Genomic DNA, 20,531 nt, shown 5'->3' with positions numbered 1-20,531 from the left:
GAGGTGATAGCTCTTGAAAAAGCATGTTCTAAAGAGAAATAGTATATGAAACTCTCTCCTACTAAGTCCAGGCCCAAGATACCTACCTTCTTTGTATCTGAGATTGTTTGGGGCCACAGCAAACTAGGATCCCTGAAAACATCGTGATTAGGGATAATATTCTCAGAGTTGCAACATAATTAAATTTTTTATCTCTTGGTTTTGTCTGAATATTTATTTCATAGGGAATTCTAAGTGGATACACCACCAGGATTCGCCCTCACATACAATTATCCAGGATTCCTTTGCTATATCCATAATTAGCGCATCTACTCTTTATTCTCGACACATGAATGGGATTTAGGATTTTATCAAGATACTTAAGAGATGATGGCTTCCCTACCACAACTATTCACATGAACTACCTGATGCAACTTCAAAGTTGTAGGTAGTTTGCAGTGTCAGTACTGATAAGTGAATACCTATGTAGGGAGATCTGAAGTGATACACAATGAGGACAGGATACTTTTTTTTTTTTTTTTAAATTTAGAGAGGAGAAAGAATTCTACTAAGAATATAACCATTAAGTCTACGGCCATACCACCCTGAACATGCCCGATCTCGTCTGATCTCGGAAGCTAAGCAGGGTCGGGCCTGGTTAGTACTTGGATGGGAGAATATGACCATTAAGTGGCAAGTTAGAGCAAATATAAGAAAATGACCCAGGTAATTACTAGAGCTGAAGTATTTTTGGCATTTGACTGAGTTATTTGTACTCTAATCCTCCACATTTATTATAGTAAATTTAAAATAAGAGAAATTCAAGATGTTAGAAAAAATTCCCACAAAATGTGAATTTAATCTCAGCTCTGACAGAAATTTAGAAATTCCTTTTTTTCCCAGAACCACACTTACTGTTCCGTAGGTCTCAGATTTACAAACCATTTTTAGAAAAGAACGACCCTCTACAGTAGTCTCAATTTTTTGAAAAATTATTTCCCTGTAATAATACTTTTGGAAATAAATGGGGTCTCTTAAGGAATTTACAATGATACAGAGTTCTAGATTTCAACATTTTTCCAAGTCCTTCAATAAAAAGGCAAAATTCAATTTCAGTTTTCATTGTCAACAAGACCTTTACTCTTATTATCAAGAATTCCTATTCAACAAGCTGCAATGCACTGTTATAAAATCACTAACAGAAAGGAAAAGAAGTGGTACTAGAAGATTCATACTATCCTCAAAATTACTGATGGAAACATGGATTGGGCGTCTGGGAGGCTCAGCCGGTTAAGCATCTGCTTTCAGCTAAGGTCATAATCCCAGGATCCTGGGACCCAGTGCCGCATGGGGCTCCTTGCTTAGCGGGGGAATTTTCTTCTCCTTCGGCCTGCTTCTCCCCCTCCTTGTACACTCTCGCTTGCTCTGACAAATAAATAAAAATCTTAAAAAAAAAAAAAACATTTTTAAAAACCTTCTTCTGGAAGGATTTATAGGAAATAGTGACTGTTATTTTTTAGAATGCTTTTTTTTTTTTTTGTACATGCATTTACATTTTATTTATTTTTTCAGTGTAACAGTATTCATTCTTTTTGCACAACACCCAGTGCTCCATGCAAAACGTGCCCTCCCCATTACCCACCACCTGTTCCCCCAACCTCCCACCCCTGACCCTTCAAAACCCTCAGGTTGCCCCAACCTCCCACCCCTGACCCTTCAAAACCCTCAGGTTGTTTTTCAGAGTCCATAGTCTCTTATGGTTCGCCTCCCCTCCCCAATGTCCATAGCCCGCTCCCCCTCTCCCAATCCCACCTCCCCCCACCAACCCCCAGTTTGTTTTGTGAGATTAAGAGTCATTTATGGTTTGTCTCCCTCCCAATCCCATCTTGTTTCATTTACTCTTCTCCTATCCCCCTACCCCCCCGTGTTGCTTCTCCATGTCCTCATATCAGGGAGATCATATGATAGTTGTCTTTCTCCGATTGACTTATTTCACTAAGCATGATACGCTCTAGTTCCATCCACGTCGTCACAAATGGCATGATTTCATTTCTTTTGATGGCTGCATAGTATTCCATTGTGTATATATACCACATTGTGAAAATGTCTATGTTACCTAAAGCAATCTATACATTTAATGCAATCCCTATCAAAATACCATCCATTTTTTTCAAAGAAATGGAACAAATAATCCTCAAATTTATATGGAACCAGAAAAGACCTCGAATAGCCAAAGGAATATTGAAGAACAAAGCCAAAGTTGGTGGCATCACAATTCCGGACTTCAAGCTCTATTACAAAGCTGTCATCATCAAGACAGCATGGTACTGGCACAAAAACAGACACATAGATCAGTGGAACAGAATAGAGAGCCCAGAAATCGACCCTCAACTCTATGGTCAACTAATCTTCGACAAAGCAGGAAAGAATGTCCAATGGAAAAAAGACAGCCTCTTCAATAAATGGTGCTGGGAAAATTGGACAGCCACATGCAGAAAAATGAAATTGGACCACTTCCTTACACCACACACGAAAATAGACTCCAAATGGATGAAGGACCTCAATGTGAGAAAGGAATCCATCAAAATCCTTGAGGAGAATGCAGGCAGCAACCTCTTCGACCTCAGCCGTAGCAACATCTTCCTAGGAACAACGGCAAAGGCAAGGGAAGCAAGGGCAAAAATGAACTATTGGGATTTCATCAAGATCAAAAGCTTTTGCACAGCCAAGGAAACAGTTAACAAAACCAAAAGACAACTGACAGAATGGGAGAAGATATTTGCAAACGACATATCAGATAAAGGGCTAGTATCCAAAATCTATAAGGAACTTAGCAAACTCAACACCCAAAGAACAAACAATCCAATCAAGAAATGGGCAGAGGACATGAACAGACATTTCTGCAAAGAAGACATCCAGATGGCCAACAGACACATGAAAAAGTGCTCCACGTCACTTGGCATCAGGGAAATACAAATCAAAACCACAATGAGATATCACCTCACACCAGTCAGGATGGCTAAAATTAACAAGTCAGGAAATGACAGATGCTGGAGAGGATGTGGAGAAAGGGGAACCCTCCTCCACTGTTGGTGGGAATGCAAGCTGGTGCAACCACTCTGGAAAACAGCATGGAGGTTCCTCAAAATGTTGAAAATAGAACTACCCTATGACCCAGCAATTGCACTACTGGGTATTTACCCTAAAGATACAAACATAGTGATCCGAAGGGGCACGTGTACCCGAATGTTTATAGCAGCAATGTCTACAATAGCCAGACTATGGAAAGAACCTAGATGTCCATCAACAGATGAATGGATATAGAATGCTTTTTGAATAGTAGCCAATAATTGCAAACATTTAACACAAACCACTTCTGATATGTCATTTAGCTTTGGGCCACCCAGCAGCTTGCAGTTCAAGGGCCAAGACACCTTGGTTATGCAGATTAAAAGTGCTAGCAAATTCAGTCATTTGTTCCTAAGAATCAAAATAAAGTCTTTGATCCTGCAAATAACTTTCTTTGTACTTTTCCTTTAACCAAAACTTGATGGGTCTAAAATGTTACTAATAAGAAGAAATAAAAAATAAAATAATGTACTAAGGACATAAAATAATAAACTTTGTGTTAATATACTTAAAATCTGGGATAGCTATAAAGACTCATTGTTACAGCAACCTTCAACAAAACTATTATGCAGAAGAAAGCATATGTGTATTTCAAATAGTCAAAAAAGAAAATTTCCATAACTGAGTACCTTGAGTGTTAGATTTATCTTTCTCATTTTGTTTCCATTTTCTTTACTGTGACTTCTTTAATCTCTAATATTATAAATTACTATAAATTTATAATATATAAATATAAATTATCTTTATATAATATACAATATCATATATCGTATATACATATATTATACTGATATATTAAATATTAATGTTATATAACAATACATTATATGTTAATACTATATCCTATATTAACACTATATATTAATATATGATTATATAATATAAATAGTTATGATAATATTGATATATAATATATTAATATATAATGTATTCGGATATATAAGACAATATTATAAATATATATTTAAATGTGAAATATTATAAATTATAAATTAATCTCTAACATTAAAAATTCTGTAATTTCTATAAATAAATTCTGACTCACAATCTTATACTACATGCTAGTAGAAAATCCATACTCTGAGATTCATATATACTCCAAGCCTTTAAAAGAATCTAAACTGGGGCACCTGGGTGGCTCAGTTGGTTGAGCGTCTGCCTTCGGCTGAAGTCAAATCCTGGCATCGTGCGACTGAACAACGATCTAACGGGCGCCCTGCTCAGGCGGTCTTCTTCCCCTCTCTCATTGTCCCTCTCCCCTGCTCATTCTTTTTCTCTCTCTCTTAAATAAATAAAATATGTTTATAAAATAACAAAAACTAAAAGAAACTAAAATAAAAAATAAAAAAGATAAAAGCACCTAAACTTACTCTTAAAAATATTATCCCCTTATCTTTTTTTGTGAAAATCACCTAAACGTTTTCATCTATGTATACAACTGTACTCGAAAGGAGAATTGATCAAAAAATATCTCTATTGCATCCTTTCATTTGTGTTTCTAGTACTTGTTCTGATACTGTCTTATCATCTGCAACTGATAATTTGCCTTCTCCGCTGCGTGCTGCGTCTGTATTACCCGCTGTGCCATCTCACCCCCTTCCTCAACTTATTGTTATTTACAAACAGATCTAAAAGCTAAGCTTCTTTCAAAAATTTTTATTTATTTATTTGACAGAGAGAGAGAGACACACACAGTGAGAGAGGGAACACAAGCAGGGGGAGTGGCAGAGGGAGAAGAGTCTTCCCGCCAAGCAGGACCCTGGGACCATGACCCTAGCCAAGGCAGATGCTTAACAACTAAGCCACCCAGGTACCCCTAAAAGCTAAGCTTCTGTTCACACTGCTCAAAGCTGACCTGCTTGACCCCAATAAATAGCATCTATAGGTGTGCTTCCTAGGCAAGTATTAAAATTAAAACCATTTACAAAATCTAAGAATGTGGATAACTGGGAACACGGACTCTTTTTTTTTTTTAAGATTTTTTAAGATATTTATTTATTTGACAGAGAGAGATCACAAGTAGGCAGAGAGGCAGGCAGAGAGAGGAAGGAAGCAGCCTCCCTGCTAAGCAGAGAGCCCGATACGATATGGGGCTCAATCCCAGGACCCTGGGGATCATGACCTGAGCCGAAGGCAGAGGCTTTAATCCACTGAGCCACCCAGGTGCCCCGGGAACAGGTACTCTTAAAGCTCTTTTAATGTTCTTATATTATAAACCTGCTACAGTTACTTTCAAAAATAAAATGTTAAGCAATTTGCTATGCAAAGAAAGGACTTATCATGGAATGATGATCATTAACTTTTACAACCATACTAATGAAGACTAGTGTTTCAGTTGGAGATAAGGCATTTCCTTATAAATTTATAAGACTGAAAATGAACACTATTTTAGGGCCTGCACCAACCAAGCAATCTCATATGGCATAAGTACAACAGAAATTAACTTCTTAATCTAAAAAAACAACATATTGTAATAAAGTAAAATAAAACTGGTAAGATTATAAAATTAAATATTTTAATATTTAGGATATAATGTGCATTTTATTAAAAATTTGATTCATGTGAAAAGTTAAAGGCTATGTGATATGAATTTGAATAATCTGAAAGTTTTAAAATTCTCTTGTCATTCTGAAATCTCTCTAAATGTTCCTGCCAGCATTGTGAAACACTTAATCCTATTTACCTTGAAATTAAGTACACCAGTCCAAATCTGTGAGTAAATGCCAAGTATTTTCTCAGATCCATACTCAGACTTTTTTTCTTAAATAAAACGAGGTCTAACACATATAACCTAGTCTTTTGTTTAGATAATCTTGCTGACTTACATACTTACCATTATTATTTATTCTAATATAGCAAAGTGAAAGATCTGTAATAGGTTACACTGAAAAATTAGGGAAAAAAAAACCTTCGTTAGAGATAATTTAAGTACCAGACATGGAGTGGATACAGCAGTGTTCATAAAAAGCACATCAGGAGTTAACAATCTTAGGAAGCGCTTAGTAAAAAATCAAAAAGATAAATTTACTATTTTTTATACAAGGCTTTCTCTGCATATCCCTACATCAATGTGTATAACCCCCACTTCCTTGGTTAGGTGACAATAAAAAAGAAAATAATTTCTGAATATTTATTACACCAATATTTCAATTTTGTGGAAACATGCTAAAAGCACAGCAAAGAAAACAGCAGTCTAAGTAAATGGACCACATAACGCCACTCCCCTGGTATAGAACTGTCGGTATTTTCTTATGTCTACTCCACAACAAAAGTATTTAAATAAAATTTAAATATCAAGTTATATTTGTGGCAAAAATTTCACTTGACTTTAAAAGAGAAGTCTTAACTTGTAAAACAACACTCTTTCACAGCAAATTAGAGCGTGACTGGCAGCATACATACAGATAACATGAGGAAGTGACTATTTCCCAAAGTAAGTAGGCATGGAAGTAGGGGATTATTTATATAAAGACTGTATAACTTAATATACTGAAATATTTACAGAATTACAGACTTCTAAGAAAACCTTTACCCTCATTTCTAAAGAATATTTATTTGAAGAAACATTTGGCACTAACTGGTACAATAATTACTTACCTATTTCTTGTGTAGAACCAACTGAACAGCTGCAGGTTAACTTGTTTTTATGTATAGTCAGAATAAAAATATAAAACATCACAAATCTTCAATGAATAATAATTCTCTTGCAAATTTAAGAATTTTATAATAAGGTACTCATCCCACTCTAAAAACTTCAGAACGTTTATGTGGGATTATTTTCCCTAAAACTAAAAACTGAAACATTAAGAGAAAAAAATTTTAAGTAATCTAGTTAATACCTTTGTTTTTAAAGACAAACAAAATGTTATAAACCTTTAAAAATCTTCTAAGTACTTAGGTTTCTGAAATCAAGCATATTATATGACTTGCTACTTTTGACTTGAAAAGTAGCAGCAAGGAAGATCTCTTAATTGTAGTATTTATACAAATCCTTGAGGAGTCCACAAATTAAATAAAAATTATATCCAACTTTCCTCAAAATTTCAGAAATCTGGGCGCCTGGGTGGCTCAGTGGATTAAGCCGCTGCCTTCGGCTCCGGTCATGATCTCAGGGTCCTGGGATCGAGCCCCACATCGGGATCTCTGCTCCGCAGGGAGCCTGCTTCCTCCTCGCTCTCTGCCTGCCTCTCTGCCTACTTGTGATCTCTCTGTCAAATAAATAAATAAAATTAAAAAAAAATTTTTTTTCAGAAATCTTATTTAAAATCTAATATACTATCATTTTAGATGTTTTCTGTATTTGGTAACTATTAAAATGCTTTAAAGATAACGTAAAAAGCATTTCTTACCTTTCCTTCCTTCCAACCAAAAAATGTCAAACATTCTGGGTGAGGCATTTTTTAAAAAAATATAATTTGCATTTCAAAGCCACCTCAAAAAAATAACCAAAAGTTTTAAGTACAAGTATAAAAAAACAGCATATACCACTGAAAATAAACTACCCTCTTGTTAACTGAAATACTAAGTATTTTAAACTTTGTTTAAATAACACACACAAACCCCTCCCCACCATAATTTATGTATGGTTTCCACACTGGAGTAGCACTAAAACAAAGGATGGTAACAACAAATAATTCTTTATACTTAATTGAAAATATGTATCTCTCATTTGTCTTAAAGACATATATTAGGAATTTTCTACTGGTATTGTTGAATAAAATTAACAAGGATACTTTTCACCAATTTATTCTCATTTCTCCCTTGTATATGAGAATCTAACAAAAGGAAATCTCTCCTATGACTATGAGATCTCTGAAACCCCTAAAATATATATTCTTTAGAAAAAAAAATCCTAACCGATTATGCATCTCAATAAGCATATACATTTAAAAAACAATATATTTTATGGCTTATGCTTAATTGTAATGCATGACCAAAGTTCCCAGGGATTGAAAAATCTTATTAGCAGCCAACAGTTAAATGGATGACAATATTCCTGGCATTCATCATCTCAAAATTTTAAAAGAAAACTATTCACTGCAGTCTTAGAAAAATTTGGACGTAGTTCTATTTTAAAAACATACTCACCACAAACAGATACAAGGGAGACAAATAAGAAAATAGATTGTGTTATATCTTTGTAAACGTGTTCCATTTCAAAATGTATTCTTTAGGGTAAGGGAAATTTCCTATACAAATGAAACTAAACATTTGTTCCCATTGCTTTGAAAAATATTTACAGTACAGAGAACTACAAGCTAAAAGTGTACAACTGCTTATATTGCTGGCCAGTGATACAGATGAACAAGAACACAAGGTGCTTATTCAATTATCTAAGCATAATTTGTATAGTGACATTGTAGATCAACTGTGGAAAAATTTGGAAACATTATCAATGAATACCAGCCCTTGTGTAAAAATACCACACAAGATGCAAAGGTATTATACATTCACTGTGGTAAAAACTGTACATACGTATTCTGTGCATCATCAACATTGTAAAATCTACATTATGGTTTTTTCGTCTTTCAAAATTCTGAGTTGAAAAAAGTCTCTTTTTTTCTTTTGCCAAAGAAAGGTGATGTTAACGGACTGATTAGGTTTGTGAAATCACAAAATTCTTTGCTAAGGACTTTTCATCAAGTCTTTTACCAACGTCCTCATGAAGAAAAGCTCACTAAACTCTGAAAGTTTTGAATGGATACTTCCACATCATTGCTGGCTAGCATCATGATATACATAACAATGGTATATGTAATGTGAAATACAAAACTTTGTTCTGTAAGTCTATTTTGGTCTCAGAGTAAAGTTTGTTTCTTTCATCCAGCCATGTTGTCCCTTATTTGATCAACTCGAAGAGCTAGGTCTCTAAAAGAGGGGCGCTGATTGACATTATTGTTCCAGCATTCCGTCATGATCAAATAAATCTAGAAAAGAGAAAATAAACCACAATTACAATGAACACAAAGTGCCATCTTTTAATTGGTGGAAGACATGAACTGAGAAATCCCACTTAATTGTCCTACACAGGCACATGTCACGGTCATGCTTAGGTCCACAGTCCTATGATGATGCTATTTATCCAAGCGCTCAGCAAATTAAATGTCATAAAGTGACCTGAAATCCCTGTGTAAAAAGGAAATAAAATCGCCCGATGAATGTGGATAAAAAAATGGTTTTTTTGGGTTACCTCATCTGGGCATCCATCTGGTCTTGGTAATCTTCCATTATTCTTCAGGAGTTCTATCAAATGAAACACAATCATCTGTCCTTGTTTGTCATTGCCAATCATGCGCATAAATTCCTGTAATATAAACCCAAGAGAATTTTTTTGTATATTTAATTTGAATCAGTTTCCCAACTTCTAGTAAATGTGAAAAATTTTGTATCTGTATGTCTTCTTATATGTTTGAGACCTTTTAAGGACAAACTATTTTGGACATCAAAACCTTTCTTTTCAATCATATTTCACCAAAGACAACTGAATTGGAACGCCTATCATGCCATTTCCTTAACTATAATATGCTTGGCACAAATTCCCTGAGAAGGGCCCAAAATAAGTGAACTAAAACATATTTACTTTGTTTTTTTTATTGTTGCTTTAACATATATTACATTTCAGCTGAAATAAATGTTGACTGTAAAAGAGGACATAATAAAAAGATAACACAGAATGCATATTTAAGCATAAATGCAATGGAGAGAAAATATTTGTATGTTAAAAATTCCTAAAAGTAAAGTCTGAACTATAAGCTAGAGAAATATTTATGAGCACATCACTTAGAGTTATAAAGTGTTCTTATAAGTAGGTAAGAAAAATTATGAATATAAAAATGGGCAAAGCACATGAGATAATGCACACACATATATATATACTCCAAATAGCCAATAAATATGTACTCAATCACACTAATAGGAGAAGTACAAATTAAAATCAAATAAATATAACTTCTATCAATCTGACCAAACTGCATAATATAATGGTCAATACTGGCAAATGATAACATTTAAACTCTTATACACTGTTATTGAGAGTACAATCTGGTACAATTTTTCCGGAAAGCATTTTGAAATAATCAAAAACCTTTAAGAGAGTTCCTAATCCTTTACCTATAATTATACTTTTATTCTAAGGTGACAAGAGATAAATATTTATGCATAAGGAAATTCACTATGTTCACTAAAGTATTACTTAAAATTAGACTGAAAAATGGAAAAGAACTGTCCAGAAATTATATTCTTATGATAAAATGCTACCCAGAAGTGAGAAGTTATATTTGTAGAAAACATTTACTAATATAGGTAAAATAACCATGCTATAGAACTTATGAAAAAGCAGAATAGCAAAGTGTACAGTATGACTTTTATTTTATAAAAGAAATATTTTTGATAAAATTTCACTTTCATACATAAAATTTTTAAAAGCCTGGAAGGAAACATACAATATTAAAATGGTTATCTTAAGAAGATTAATTCGAGATGATTTTTATTTTCTTTTTCCCGGTTTCCTTATTAAAAAAATTCTAGAACAGGGAAATTTATTTTTAAATGTTTAAATTTTTCAATAATTTGTAGAATGAATAAATTAGATTTACTAAAAATAACATAAAGTATACAACCTCCTCCCTTTTATTTATTTACTAATTAATTTTCCTCTCTAACCTCCTCCCTTTTAAAAATGCAAGTTAACTTAATGAGTAAGTTGAGGATTATTTTGTTGGATGTTGTCTTCCAAATAAGCAGTAAGAGGCTCTAAAATGAGTCCTAAGCTTACTATTATTCTTTGGAAAAAGCTTTTCTCATGTTAAGAAAAGTCGAAAGTAAAGAAAAAGCACACTAACCGCTGGGGGACTTTTACTCTTCTCAATATATGTGAAAAGTTCATACAGAACCACTCCAAAGCTCCAAACATCTGAAGCCACAGAAAACTTGCTCTCTGTCAATGATTCTGGAGCATACCTATAACATACGAAACACATTCATAAGACAGTTACTTGAACTGTAGTAGCATTGTGTGGTGACAGACAGTAGCTACAGCGGTGGTGAGCAGCAAAGAACATACAGACTCCTTGAATCACAGTGTGGACACCTGAAACTAATGTAACATGTACCAGCTACACTTCATTAAAAAAAAAAAGTTACTTGATATGCCAACTCTTGAATTTACTGAAAATCACTGGATTAAAAAGACGGGCTGTACAGAAAAGAGTTAACATAAGCTGGTCTAAGGCTACCATCCTCAAAAACCTTGTATGCAATGTTGACAACTGACTGTACCTGGAAACTTAAGATTTCAGAAGGGTTGCCACAGTTCCCTAAGTGAGAAGAGTGCTCACTGGGCCTAAACAATATGGTTTATACTGAACACCTGCTTTCTTCCTGGGAGCCTGGAATTTTGGTAAATGTTGAACATGTTGTCACGTTCTCTGGGGGAATTGAACGTGTCCCATGTGACTTTTCTGGGAGAGGACCCTTGGAAGCTTTGTGCTCAGGTTCCTTCAGGTTTTGCCCCAAATGGCTTTTCCCTTTACTGATTCTGCTACATATCCTTTCTCTGAAATGAATCATAATTGTGAGTATGACTGTATGCTGAGCCCTGTGAGTCCTCCCAGTGAATCATCAAACCTAAGGGTGGTCTTGGGAAGCTCTGGCACACTAAGATAACTCAAATCCAAAAAATCTATTATAAGTAACACCAAAGTTAACTGCAAAGTACCTTCTAGGACCTGGGGTGGGCTGTGGGAGGGGAGGGGGAGATGCTCTTTGCAAGTTAAAGCTTTAAATGAATTGAGCTAAGTCTCCTGGGAGGGGGAAAAATGGCTTCTAAACTGGAACAAGACCTAAAGCTATAAACATAAAAGAAGTAACTTGTTAATCAAAAGGAGGGAGATTATGACAGGAAACGCAAAAATGTAAACTCACAGGGGAAAATGGTGTCATTGTCTACTCAAGTATCAACACTATCCAAGGAAGGACTTTGGCTAATGGACTGTGAGTATCATGGTCCCACTGCTAAGTTTATCCTTATTACAGATGACAGTGATAAAGATCTGTTTTAGACTAATGAGATTAAACTTATGAATTACATAAATTCAATCTCTCCTTCAAAATCCAATTTAAGTTTCCTCACTTCCACAGATCTTTCTCTGCTACTTAAGGTCTTAATGACCTCATGCTATTGAATTTCTCTAACATTTATTGTCCATACTATAGTTAGTCAGGCTACTTTTTTACACTTAGTTTCAAAAATTTTTCACATAGTTATTTTTAAATGTATATTAGTTTTATCTCACAAATGGAATAAGCCTTCTTAAAGACATTCCCCCAAAGCTTGCAGAACAGTCTCTTCCTTTGATTTTCATGAAAGCACTGTCTACAATTTCCCCCCACATCTCCAAGGCTGGTTTTCTCTCTCCCATGTAAGGATAAATACAAATCAAAAAAGAAAAAAAGAATTCTCCCCGATGAAAATGAGGGAAAAGACTCCTCCTCCTCTTTTTTCTTAGAGCATTTACTTTAGAAAACTTAATTCTTTGTCTCTTTGAAATGTATGTAAATTTTTTTTTTTAAATTTTTGCTTAAAAGACTCTTGCCAGCTTTATGATGCAAGAATGTCTTTCTCAAGAACCTGGGAACCATCTTTCCAGAACAAGTAGCACCTTGACCTCCCAGTTCTTGTGGGATGTAAGAATTTAACTCCTGGCAGGTGCCTCCTCCCAAGCTGCAAAAATATCTCCTATCATAAAGATATGAGAAGTTTGTTTTTCCTATGGATAATGCCAATTAGCCAATGCAGATGGTCACTCTAATTACCAAGTGAACTTAGAATAAATTATGTGTGACAAAGCATGCCGTCAAGTCCTCTTACTTGAGGACTGGCTATTGTTTATCTTGGGAACATTATGTAATGGGTTGAATCTGACCATATAAAAAAGTGAGCTTTCTTTCTCTCTTTGCAATCTCTTAGCAGGTTGCTTGTGATGCCATGACTTCAGGATTAAAGCTTATTCAGTAATAAAATTTTTCTTTCTCTTCTATCTTTGTGCAGAGGTTTTCTGGGTTGGGAGGAGATTTCATTTTTAATTATATTTCCCTAACACTTTTCCTTTTCTCCCTCTTTTAAATTTGGGTTCCATCATCAGAGCTTTACCTTTTTGTCAAAAACTTTCTATTAGATAGTATTCACCCACCTATATACTAACATCTCCTAAATTTATAACTGTATCTTGACCTTTTTGGTGTGTGCTTTGACTTACTGAACATTTGCATATTAAATAAAGTTGTGGCAAAGAGAACTCCATCCCCCTTTTCCACAACCGGCTGGTTATTTTACTTTCCTTATATGATGAATGGCATCAACAATCTATCTTACTCCCCAGGTAGAAATCCAAAGAATTATTTTTGACTCATCTTTCAATCCAATAGCTAATGAGCCATCAAGAGCCTTTAGAATATATCTTAAAAATATATCAAATCAGGGGTGCCTGGGTGGCTCAGTGGGTTAAGCCTCTGCCTTCGGCTCAGGTCATGATCTCAGGGTCCTGGGATCGAGCCCCGCATCAGTCTCTCTGCTCAGCGGGGAGCCTGCTTCTCCCTCTCTCTCTGCCTGCCTCTCTGCCTACTTGTGGTCTCTGTCTGTCAAATAAATATATAAAATCTTAAAAAAATAGATATATCAAATCAGTCTCCCAACCCAATACCACTGTTAAAATCTAGGGTCAGATCCTTATCACATGTATTGTACAGAGGTCTTCAAACCAGGTGAAGAGTAACCCCAGGTATTTACAAAGATTTTCCAAGGGATACTCTACAGCAAGAATAGTATAAGGATCCTCCATGAGTCCCAGAGCCTGCTTCAATAATTATTTTAGCAGAAGCATTTTTCTTTCAGTTCTTCTTAATACCAACCCTAGGACATACTGGAACATGTTAGCTTAAAACAAAGAGCACTTTTGAACAAGAAAAGCAATATAGATAACAAGGATTCTTTGAAATGAAATTATAATTGTTTAAAAGATATGGCTGGGTGGCTCAGTCAGTTAAGCATCTACCTTCAGCTCAGGTCATGATCTCAGGGTCCTGGGATCAAGCCTTACATTGGGCTCCCTGCTCAGTGGGAAGTCAGCTTCTCCTTCTTCCTCCATCCCTCTGCCTCACCCCTGCTCATGCTCTTTCAAATAAATAAATAAAATATTTTTAAAAAATGGTATGATAGCTAATCCCATGGATAAAAACTATACACATTCCCTTTCAACACTTCAGATTTAGTGTTTGTTATTCAATTAATCAGTTAAATCTTATTTTTAAAAAATGACTTTTATTTATGTATTTGACAGAGGGAGATACAGCAAGAGACAGCCAGAGAGGGAACACAAGCAGGGGGAGTGGAAAAGGGAGAAGCAGGCTTTCCACTGAGCAGGGACGATGCGGGGCTCGATCCCAGGACCCTGAGATCATGACCTGAACCAAAGGCAGACACTTAATGAATGAGCCACCCAGCCGTCCAAAACCCATTTTTTTTTAAAAAGTAGGCTCCATACCCAGTGTAGAGCCCAGCATGAGGCTTCAACTCACAACCTCGAGATCAGGACCTGAAATGAACTGAGATCGAGTCAGATGCTTAACTGACTGAGCCACAGCAGTGCCCCAGTTAAAACCTGTTTTATCAATTCATATTCTGAAATATTTACACAAAATTTAGTCAGCTTCATTACATTATATAAAAAATTTAATACTTCCTAATATAAATATTAAACTATATGCCAACTGCCTACATGACTAGTCTTTAGCAGTCTAGCACTTTCTTTTTCATTAAATACACAGAAAAATTTTGATCACAATAAAAATGTTACTTCTGATTTTTATACTAACTTCTTATTTTAATAATTCTCCAAAGCCAAATATCAGAGTTCGATACACACCTCTCCCCAACGTATTTACTGAAGGAATAATAGATCTTTTACCATAAACTTTATTACATACATTATAATCTTAGCTACATTTTATTCTGTATTTTTTATTACAAACTAAGTAATGAGAAATGACTTTTATAACAATATAAAATTAATTATACTAGATACCTAGCATCTGAAGTTTATCTTGACTGTCCTTGTGATTTCCAGATATTCAGGGAGAAATACAGGGCCCAAAGCTTATATAATTTAGGAGCTTTCTTTATAACAAAAAATATAAAATATAAAATTAGGCATGAAACTAAATATTTAAAATTAGAAAAGAAGTAATCTCTGGCATATATGCTTTGTTATAAACATGCCTCTGTACATGCGCTCTGCAATTTATTTTTTTAATTTTAATTTTACAATTTCACAATTTTAATAATGTACGTCAATTGAAACATGAAGTCAGACATCTGAAAAACTTTTGGTGTATATCCCAGACACTGAGAAAAGGAATGACTCTAATGATTTCTCTTTTGAAAACCAAGTGGTTTAATTCTTTGTTTTCAAAAAAAATTAAAAAAGAATGGATCTAATGAAATTGCCAGCTAACAGATAAACTTTAATGGTACATCACTATATACTATTTTACTAATCTCAGAAGGACTCATAGAAATGAATATTCTTATAACAAAACTCCTTCCATTCCTACCTATTTATTTACACAAACAAGTCTTCTCCCTCCTCATGGAATGCCTTTCCTCTACTCTACCTGATAAACTACTAATCAATAGTTGACATTTCATTTCTTTTAAAAAAAATTTTTTTATATTTTTTTTAGAGACAGAGAGTGAGCGAGCAAGAGAGAGAGCACAAGCTGGAGGAGGGGCAGAGAGAGAGAGGGAGAAGCAGACTCCTGCTGAACAGGGAGCCTGATGGAGGGCTCCATCCCAGGACCCCAAGGATCATGATCTGAGCCAAAGGCACCCCTGCAATGTCATTTCTTTTTTTTTTTTTTTTGAAATGTCATTTCTTAGTTGTGCTTTTCTCTGATTAATTTAAACCCTCAGCAGAATTATTTGCATTCTTATGTTTCCCCATCATCTTCTTCATTCTTTCACTTATATACTACATTATAATGATTTGACCATACATTTGATTTTTTCCTAAACTATGAGCTCTTAAAGGGAAGGGATAATGCATAGTGGACCTGGCAGTTGAATATGCCTGCCACATAAAACTTTTTAGTCTGGCCTTCCTAGTATCTGGGCACCGTTTTTTTTTTGTTTTGTTTTGTTTTTTAAGATTTTATTTATTTATTTGAAAGATCACAAGTAGGCAGAGAGGCAGGCAGAGAGAGAGAGGAGGAAGCAGGCTCCCTGCTGAGCAGAGAGCCCGATGTGGGGTTCAATCCCAGGACCGTGGGATCATGACCTGAGCAGAAGGCAGAGGCTTTAACTCACTGAGCCACCTAGGCGCCCGTTTTTGCTTTTTCCTTCTTCGTGAAATTGACCCTATCTTCATATCCCAAGTTCCTTCTATGGTGTTTGGAACAGTAGGTACTTAAGAAGTATTTATTAAAGTATATTCATTAAGCATGCCTAAATCACTGGAAATTCATATAACGAGGCTTTATGGATTTCTTAATTCTATGAAATTCATAACTCTATGAATTTCTTAATTCCATTTAACTTCTTTTATTTCTCATTCTGGAAAAAAAAGAATGAAATTCATGTATCACTGGGTAAGTCTTATATTCTATATTTTATATTTCACTTATACCCTAAAAATAATTAGATGGTGGTAATGCTATTGATTATCACCCAAGCTGTTCCTTAAAAGTGTTTTTATTATTATGAAAAATTTCAAACATACAGAAATTAAAGAACAATAAACAACCATGTACATGTCATTTAGTTAAATTCATTGCCTGCCTTGCTTTATGGACTTACTCCTCATCTCCACCCCACTGGATTTACAGGAAGTGAATTTTGGACACAGCAGTATTTCAAACATGATTATTGTATATTCATGGGCATTTTTTTAGTTGTTGATGTTCAATAACAGGTTCCTTTCCAGAAGAAATTATACTATATGTCAGAGTTAATTAAATAGTACTACAATTTCAGGGATAATAAAGATTTGGGGAAGAAAAACTTAAAAAAAAAAGATAACTGCTTTTCTTTTTTTTTTTTTTTTTAAAGATTTTATTTCTTTATTTGACAGACAGATCACAAGTAGGCAGAGAGGCAGGCAGAGAGAGAGGGGAAGCAGGCTCCCCGCCGAGCAGGGAGCCCAATGCGGGGCTCGATCCCAGGACCCCGAGACCATGACCTGAGCCAAAGGCAGAGGCCGAACCCACTGAGCCACCCAGGCGCCCCAGTGCTTTTCTTTAAAATAACCACAATGCCAATATATATTACTCTTCTATGTAAATAATCCATTTGTTCTATTTTTTTATTGTGCTATATTAGTCACCATACAGTACATCATTAATTTTTGATGTAGTGTTCCACGATTCATTGTTTGGGTATAATTTGTTTTAAATCACTTGTGCTTTCTTAATCTAATTTTCTTCCAGACTAACAATTTATAATAGCTGGGGTAAGTTGTAAAACTTACAGATACAAAATAAATGGAGATAACTAGCCAGGGCGCCTGGGTGGCTCTGTCGTTAAACATCTGCCTTCAGCTCAAGTCATGATACCAGGGTCCTGGGACTGAGTCCCATACAGGGCTCCATGCTCAGCAAGGAGTCTGTTTCTCCCTCTACCTTTCACCCCCTTCTCGTGATCTCTTTCTCTCTCATTCGAATAAATAAAATCTTAAAAAAAAAAAAAGATAACCAACATATATGATCGATGAACTTAGTAGCTAAATGAATAATCCATATGTTTCTAATAATACTGATGAATCACACAAATATTTATGTATTGACAGTTATATTGTTTATATTAGTAATTCTAACTTTTAAGTCAGAAACCCAAAATGTTAATAAAATATACCTAATTAAAATAAACAAAACATAGCCCTTAATAGTACTATCTGATTTAAACAACATAATTTAAAAAGTATTATTTCAGATGAATAAACTGAATTAAAGTCTATTTGGGATATATTCCAAATTTAAACATTTAAATATAATTTCAGCAATTCATTCCTATAAAACAAAATACACCATAAATGAACTAAGACATAAAAAAGAAGACTTTGTGGGGCTCCTGGGTGGCTCAGTGGATTAAGCCGCTGCCTTCAGCTCAGGTCATGATCTCAGGGTCCTGGGATCGAGCCCCGCATTGGGCTCTCTGCTCCTCAGGGAGCCTGTTTCCTCCTCTCTCTCTGCCTGCCTCTCTGCCTACTTGTGATCTCTCTGTCAAATAAATAAATAAAATCTTAAAAAAAAAAAAAGACTTTGCATCACAGCACAAAGCAATAAAACAACAATGCATACCACATAAAAAATTAGGTTTGTATGTTCCTTGCAACTCATAATTTTAATTGAAGATCAAAAATTACCTTTAGCTATAAAATTGCTATAAAATGTTTCTTTAATGACAGACTAAATCACCACCATGGTTAAGAAAGCTTCAAAGCACAAATTCTGAAAACAGACTCTCTGGGTTTGAATCCTAATTCTACCATTTATTGGTCACATGACCATGAGCAAGTTATTTCACCTGTTTGTACTTCAGTTTCCTCATACTCAACATAGAGATAATAATACATCTTTTCCAAGGGTAGTTATAAAGATTAGATGAGATAATCCATGAAATGCATTTAGCCCAATGTAAGCAGGATAAATTTTTGCTATTATTAGAAATATAAGTGACAAACTACTAGTACTAATAAAAATAAAGTTTGAAGTTTGTGCTCTAAAATTTTACTTTATTGTATTAAAATATACTCACCAGAATATGGGACTTTCACCAGGTTCTTTCACTTTGTAGTATTCTTTGTCTTGTGGCAAGACTTTGGTTAACCCAAAATCTCCAATTTTTACCCTGTTTTCGTTTTCCACCAATATATTCCTTGTTGCCAGATCCCTGTGGATGTATCTTTTTGTACCAAGATACTCCATGCCCTATGGATAAAATAACATTCTTATTTCAGCTAAGTTTTATAAATGTAAATCATTTAAATGGGTCTTTCCTCTATATACTTCCTTCATTATCCAAGAAGAACTCTAGAGGACTTTGTAACAATTACTTCAGCATGTTCTTTTTATTTACAAGTAGCCAGGATATTATATACCTTGCATATCTGAGATGTATACTGCAGAAGTTTTTTATGATCTATCCGTTCTTTATGTTTTTGGAGATAGTCTCGTAAACTTCCATATGGTAAATATTCCATAATTAATCTCAGATTACGCCGACCTTTTAACACACAAATGGAAGCACAATGTTTTACTCTGTCATATTTCACTGATAAAATATTAGAAAACAAACATACATAAATGACTTAAAGATATATATATGCTCTAAGATGACAAAATTTGATCATAAATTAAGTGATGTAGTAGTCAAGACCACAGGCTTAATCAATCAGAAAGTTTTAAAAAGAAGCTTAAAAAATAGTTATGGTTTAAACTTGTGTAACCCTTTATGCAAACCCAGGTAAGCTGATGAGAAAATTTCCTTTCTCCTTATCTGTACTGAACAGAAAGTATCTAATTTGAAAAATATTTTCAAAGAAAATATTAGCAAAGACAATTTATTTCAAAATGATAGTCTCTCAGTAAGCTTAAGCAAGCATGGTAACCACCATCCTCAGTGAAAAGAAGGATTAACCAAGAAGTCAAAGACTTCCTGTAGTTCTAGCCCAGCATGTCCAGGCACAATCTAGAGTCACGTGAATGCTTCTCTCCTTGGGCACTGGCAGAGGAGAAGTTCAGATCTTGAGGCATTTTATGTTTCCATTATCTAGGATGTTTCCATTATCAAGGACATACCTTGAGTTCAAACTAGGTTTCAATGGGCAACATACCAGCACTGTAGCATACTCCCTTGTACTTCACAATGTTGTCATGCTGCAGGGATTTCAGGATTTCAATCTCCCTCTCAAAGTCTCTCAGGTGCTCCTCAGTACTGTGCTGGAGCTTCTTCACAGCCACCACCTCCCCAGTGTTGTCCTGCAGGGGGTCATACCGGCACATCTCCACGCTGCCAAAATTACCCTAAACAACACATCACAGTAGGATAGAGACCTCAAGTCTTCCAGACAAATTACTAATAAATTCAAATTATACAGACAATTCAGTATACAGTAGCTAGAATTAGCAAATGTATTTCTAAGCTTACATTAGGCAACTTTTAGGATAAGAAAAGGAAATGATATTTCAACAGGTAGGCAGTCAATCTATAAATTTAATTTCTTCCGAAGAAATTACAGGCTGAAATAGAAACAACTTCAAAAAGGCATTTAAACAAATCATGAACATGAATTATTAAGATAAGCCAAGAGACACGTCAGGGAATTCCTAAATCTCTATCACTAACTCCCATGAAGATCTTTGCTGCTTCACAA

At 34.8% G+C, this 20,531-nt stretch overlaps 1 protein-coding gene across 3 annotated transcripts in view; it reads right to left on the bottom strand.

Moving 5' to 3' along the window:
• Window positions 1-8,153: 8,153 nt before the first annotated feature.
• Window positions 8,154-20,531, bottom strand: part of JAK2 (Janus kinase 2) — a 131,249-nt gene continuing 118,871 nt past the window's right edge. For all 3 annotated transcript variants that reach the window (XM_046022191.1, XM_046022192.1, XM_046022193.1), the window contains 6 exons: window positions 19,992-20,181; window positions 19,257-19,381; window positions 18,914-19,086; window positions 10,950-11,067; window positions 9,299-9,412; window positions 8,154-9,035 (listed from right to left, as the gene is read on the bottom strand). In XM_046022191.1, the coding sequence (XP_045878147.1) occupies window positions 8,928-9,035; window positions 9,299-9,412; window positions 10,950-11,067; window positions 18,914-19,086; window positions 19,257-19,381; window positions 19,992-20,181 (828 nt within the window). In that variant the 3' untranslated portion in view covers window positions 8,154-8,927. The remainder of the gene's footprint in view (window positions 9,036-9,298; window positions 9,413-10,949; window positions 11,068-18,913; window positions 19,087-19,256; window positions 19,382-19,991; window positions 20,182-20,531) is intronic.

This window comes from Meles meles, chromosome 11 (genome assembly GCF_922984935.1).
Source record: "Meles meles chromosome 11, mMelMel3.1 paternal haplotype, whole genome shotgun sequence".
Taxonomy (NCBI): Eukaryota; Metazoa; Chordata; class Mammalia; order Carnivora; family Mustelidae; genus Meles; species Meles meles.
Note: the sequence above shows the minus strand (reverse complement) of the source record. Positions and strands in the feature narration are given on the sequence as shown.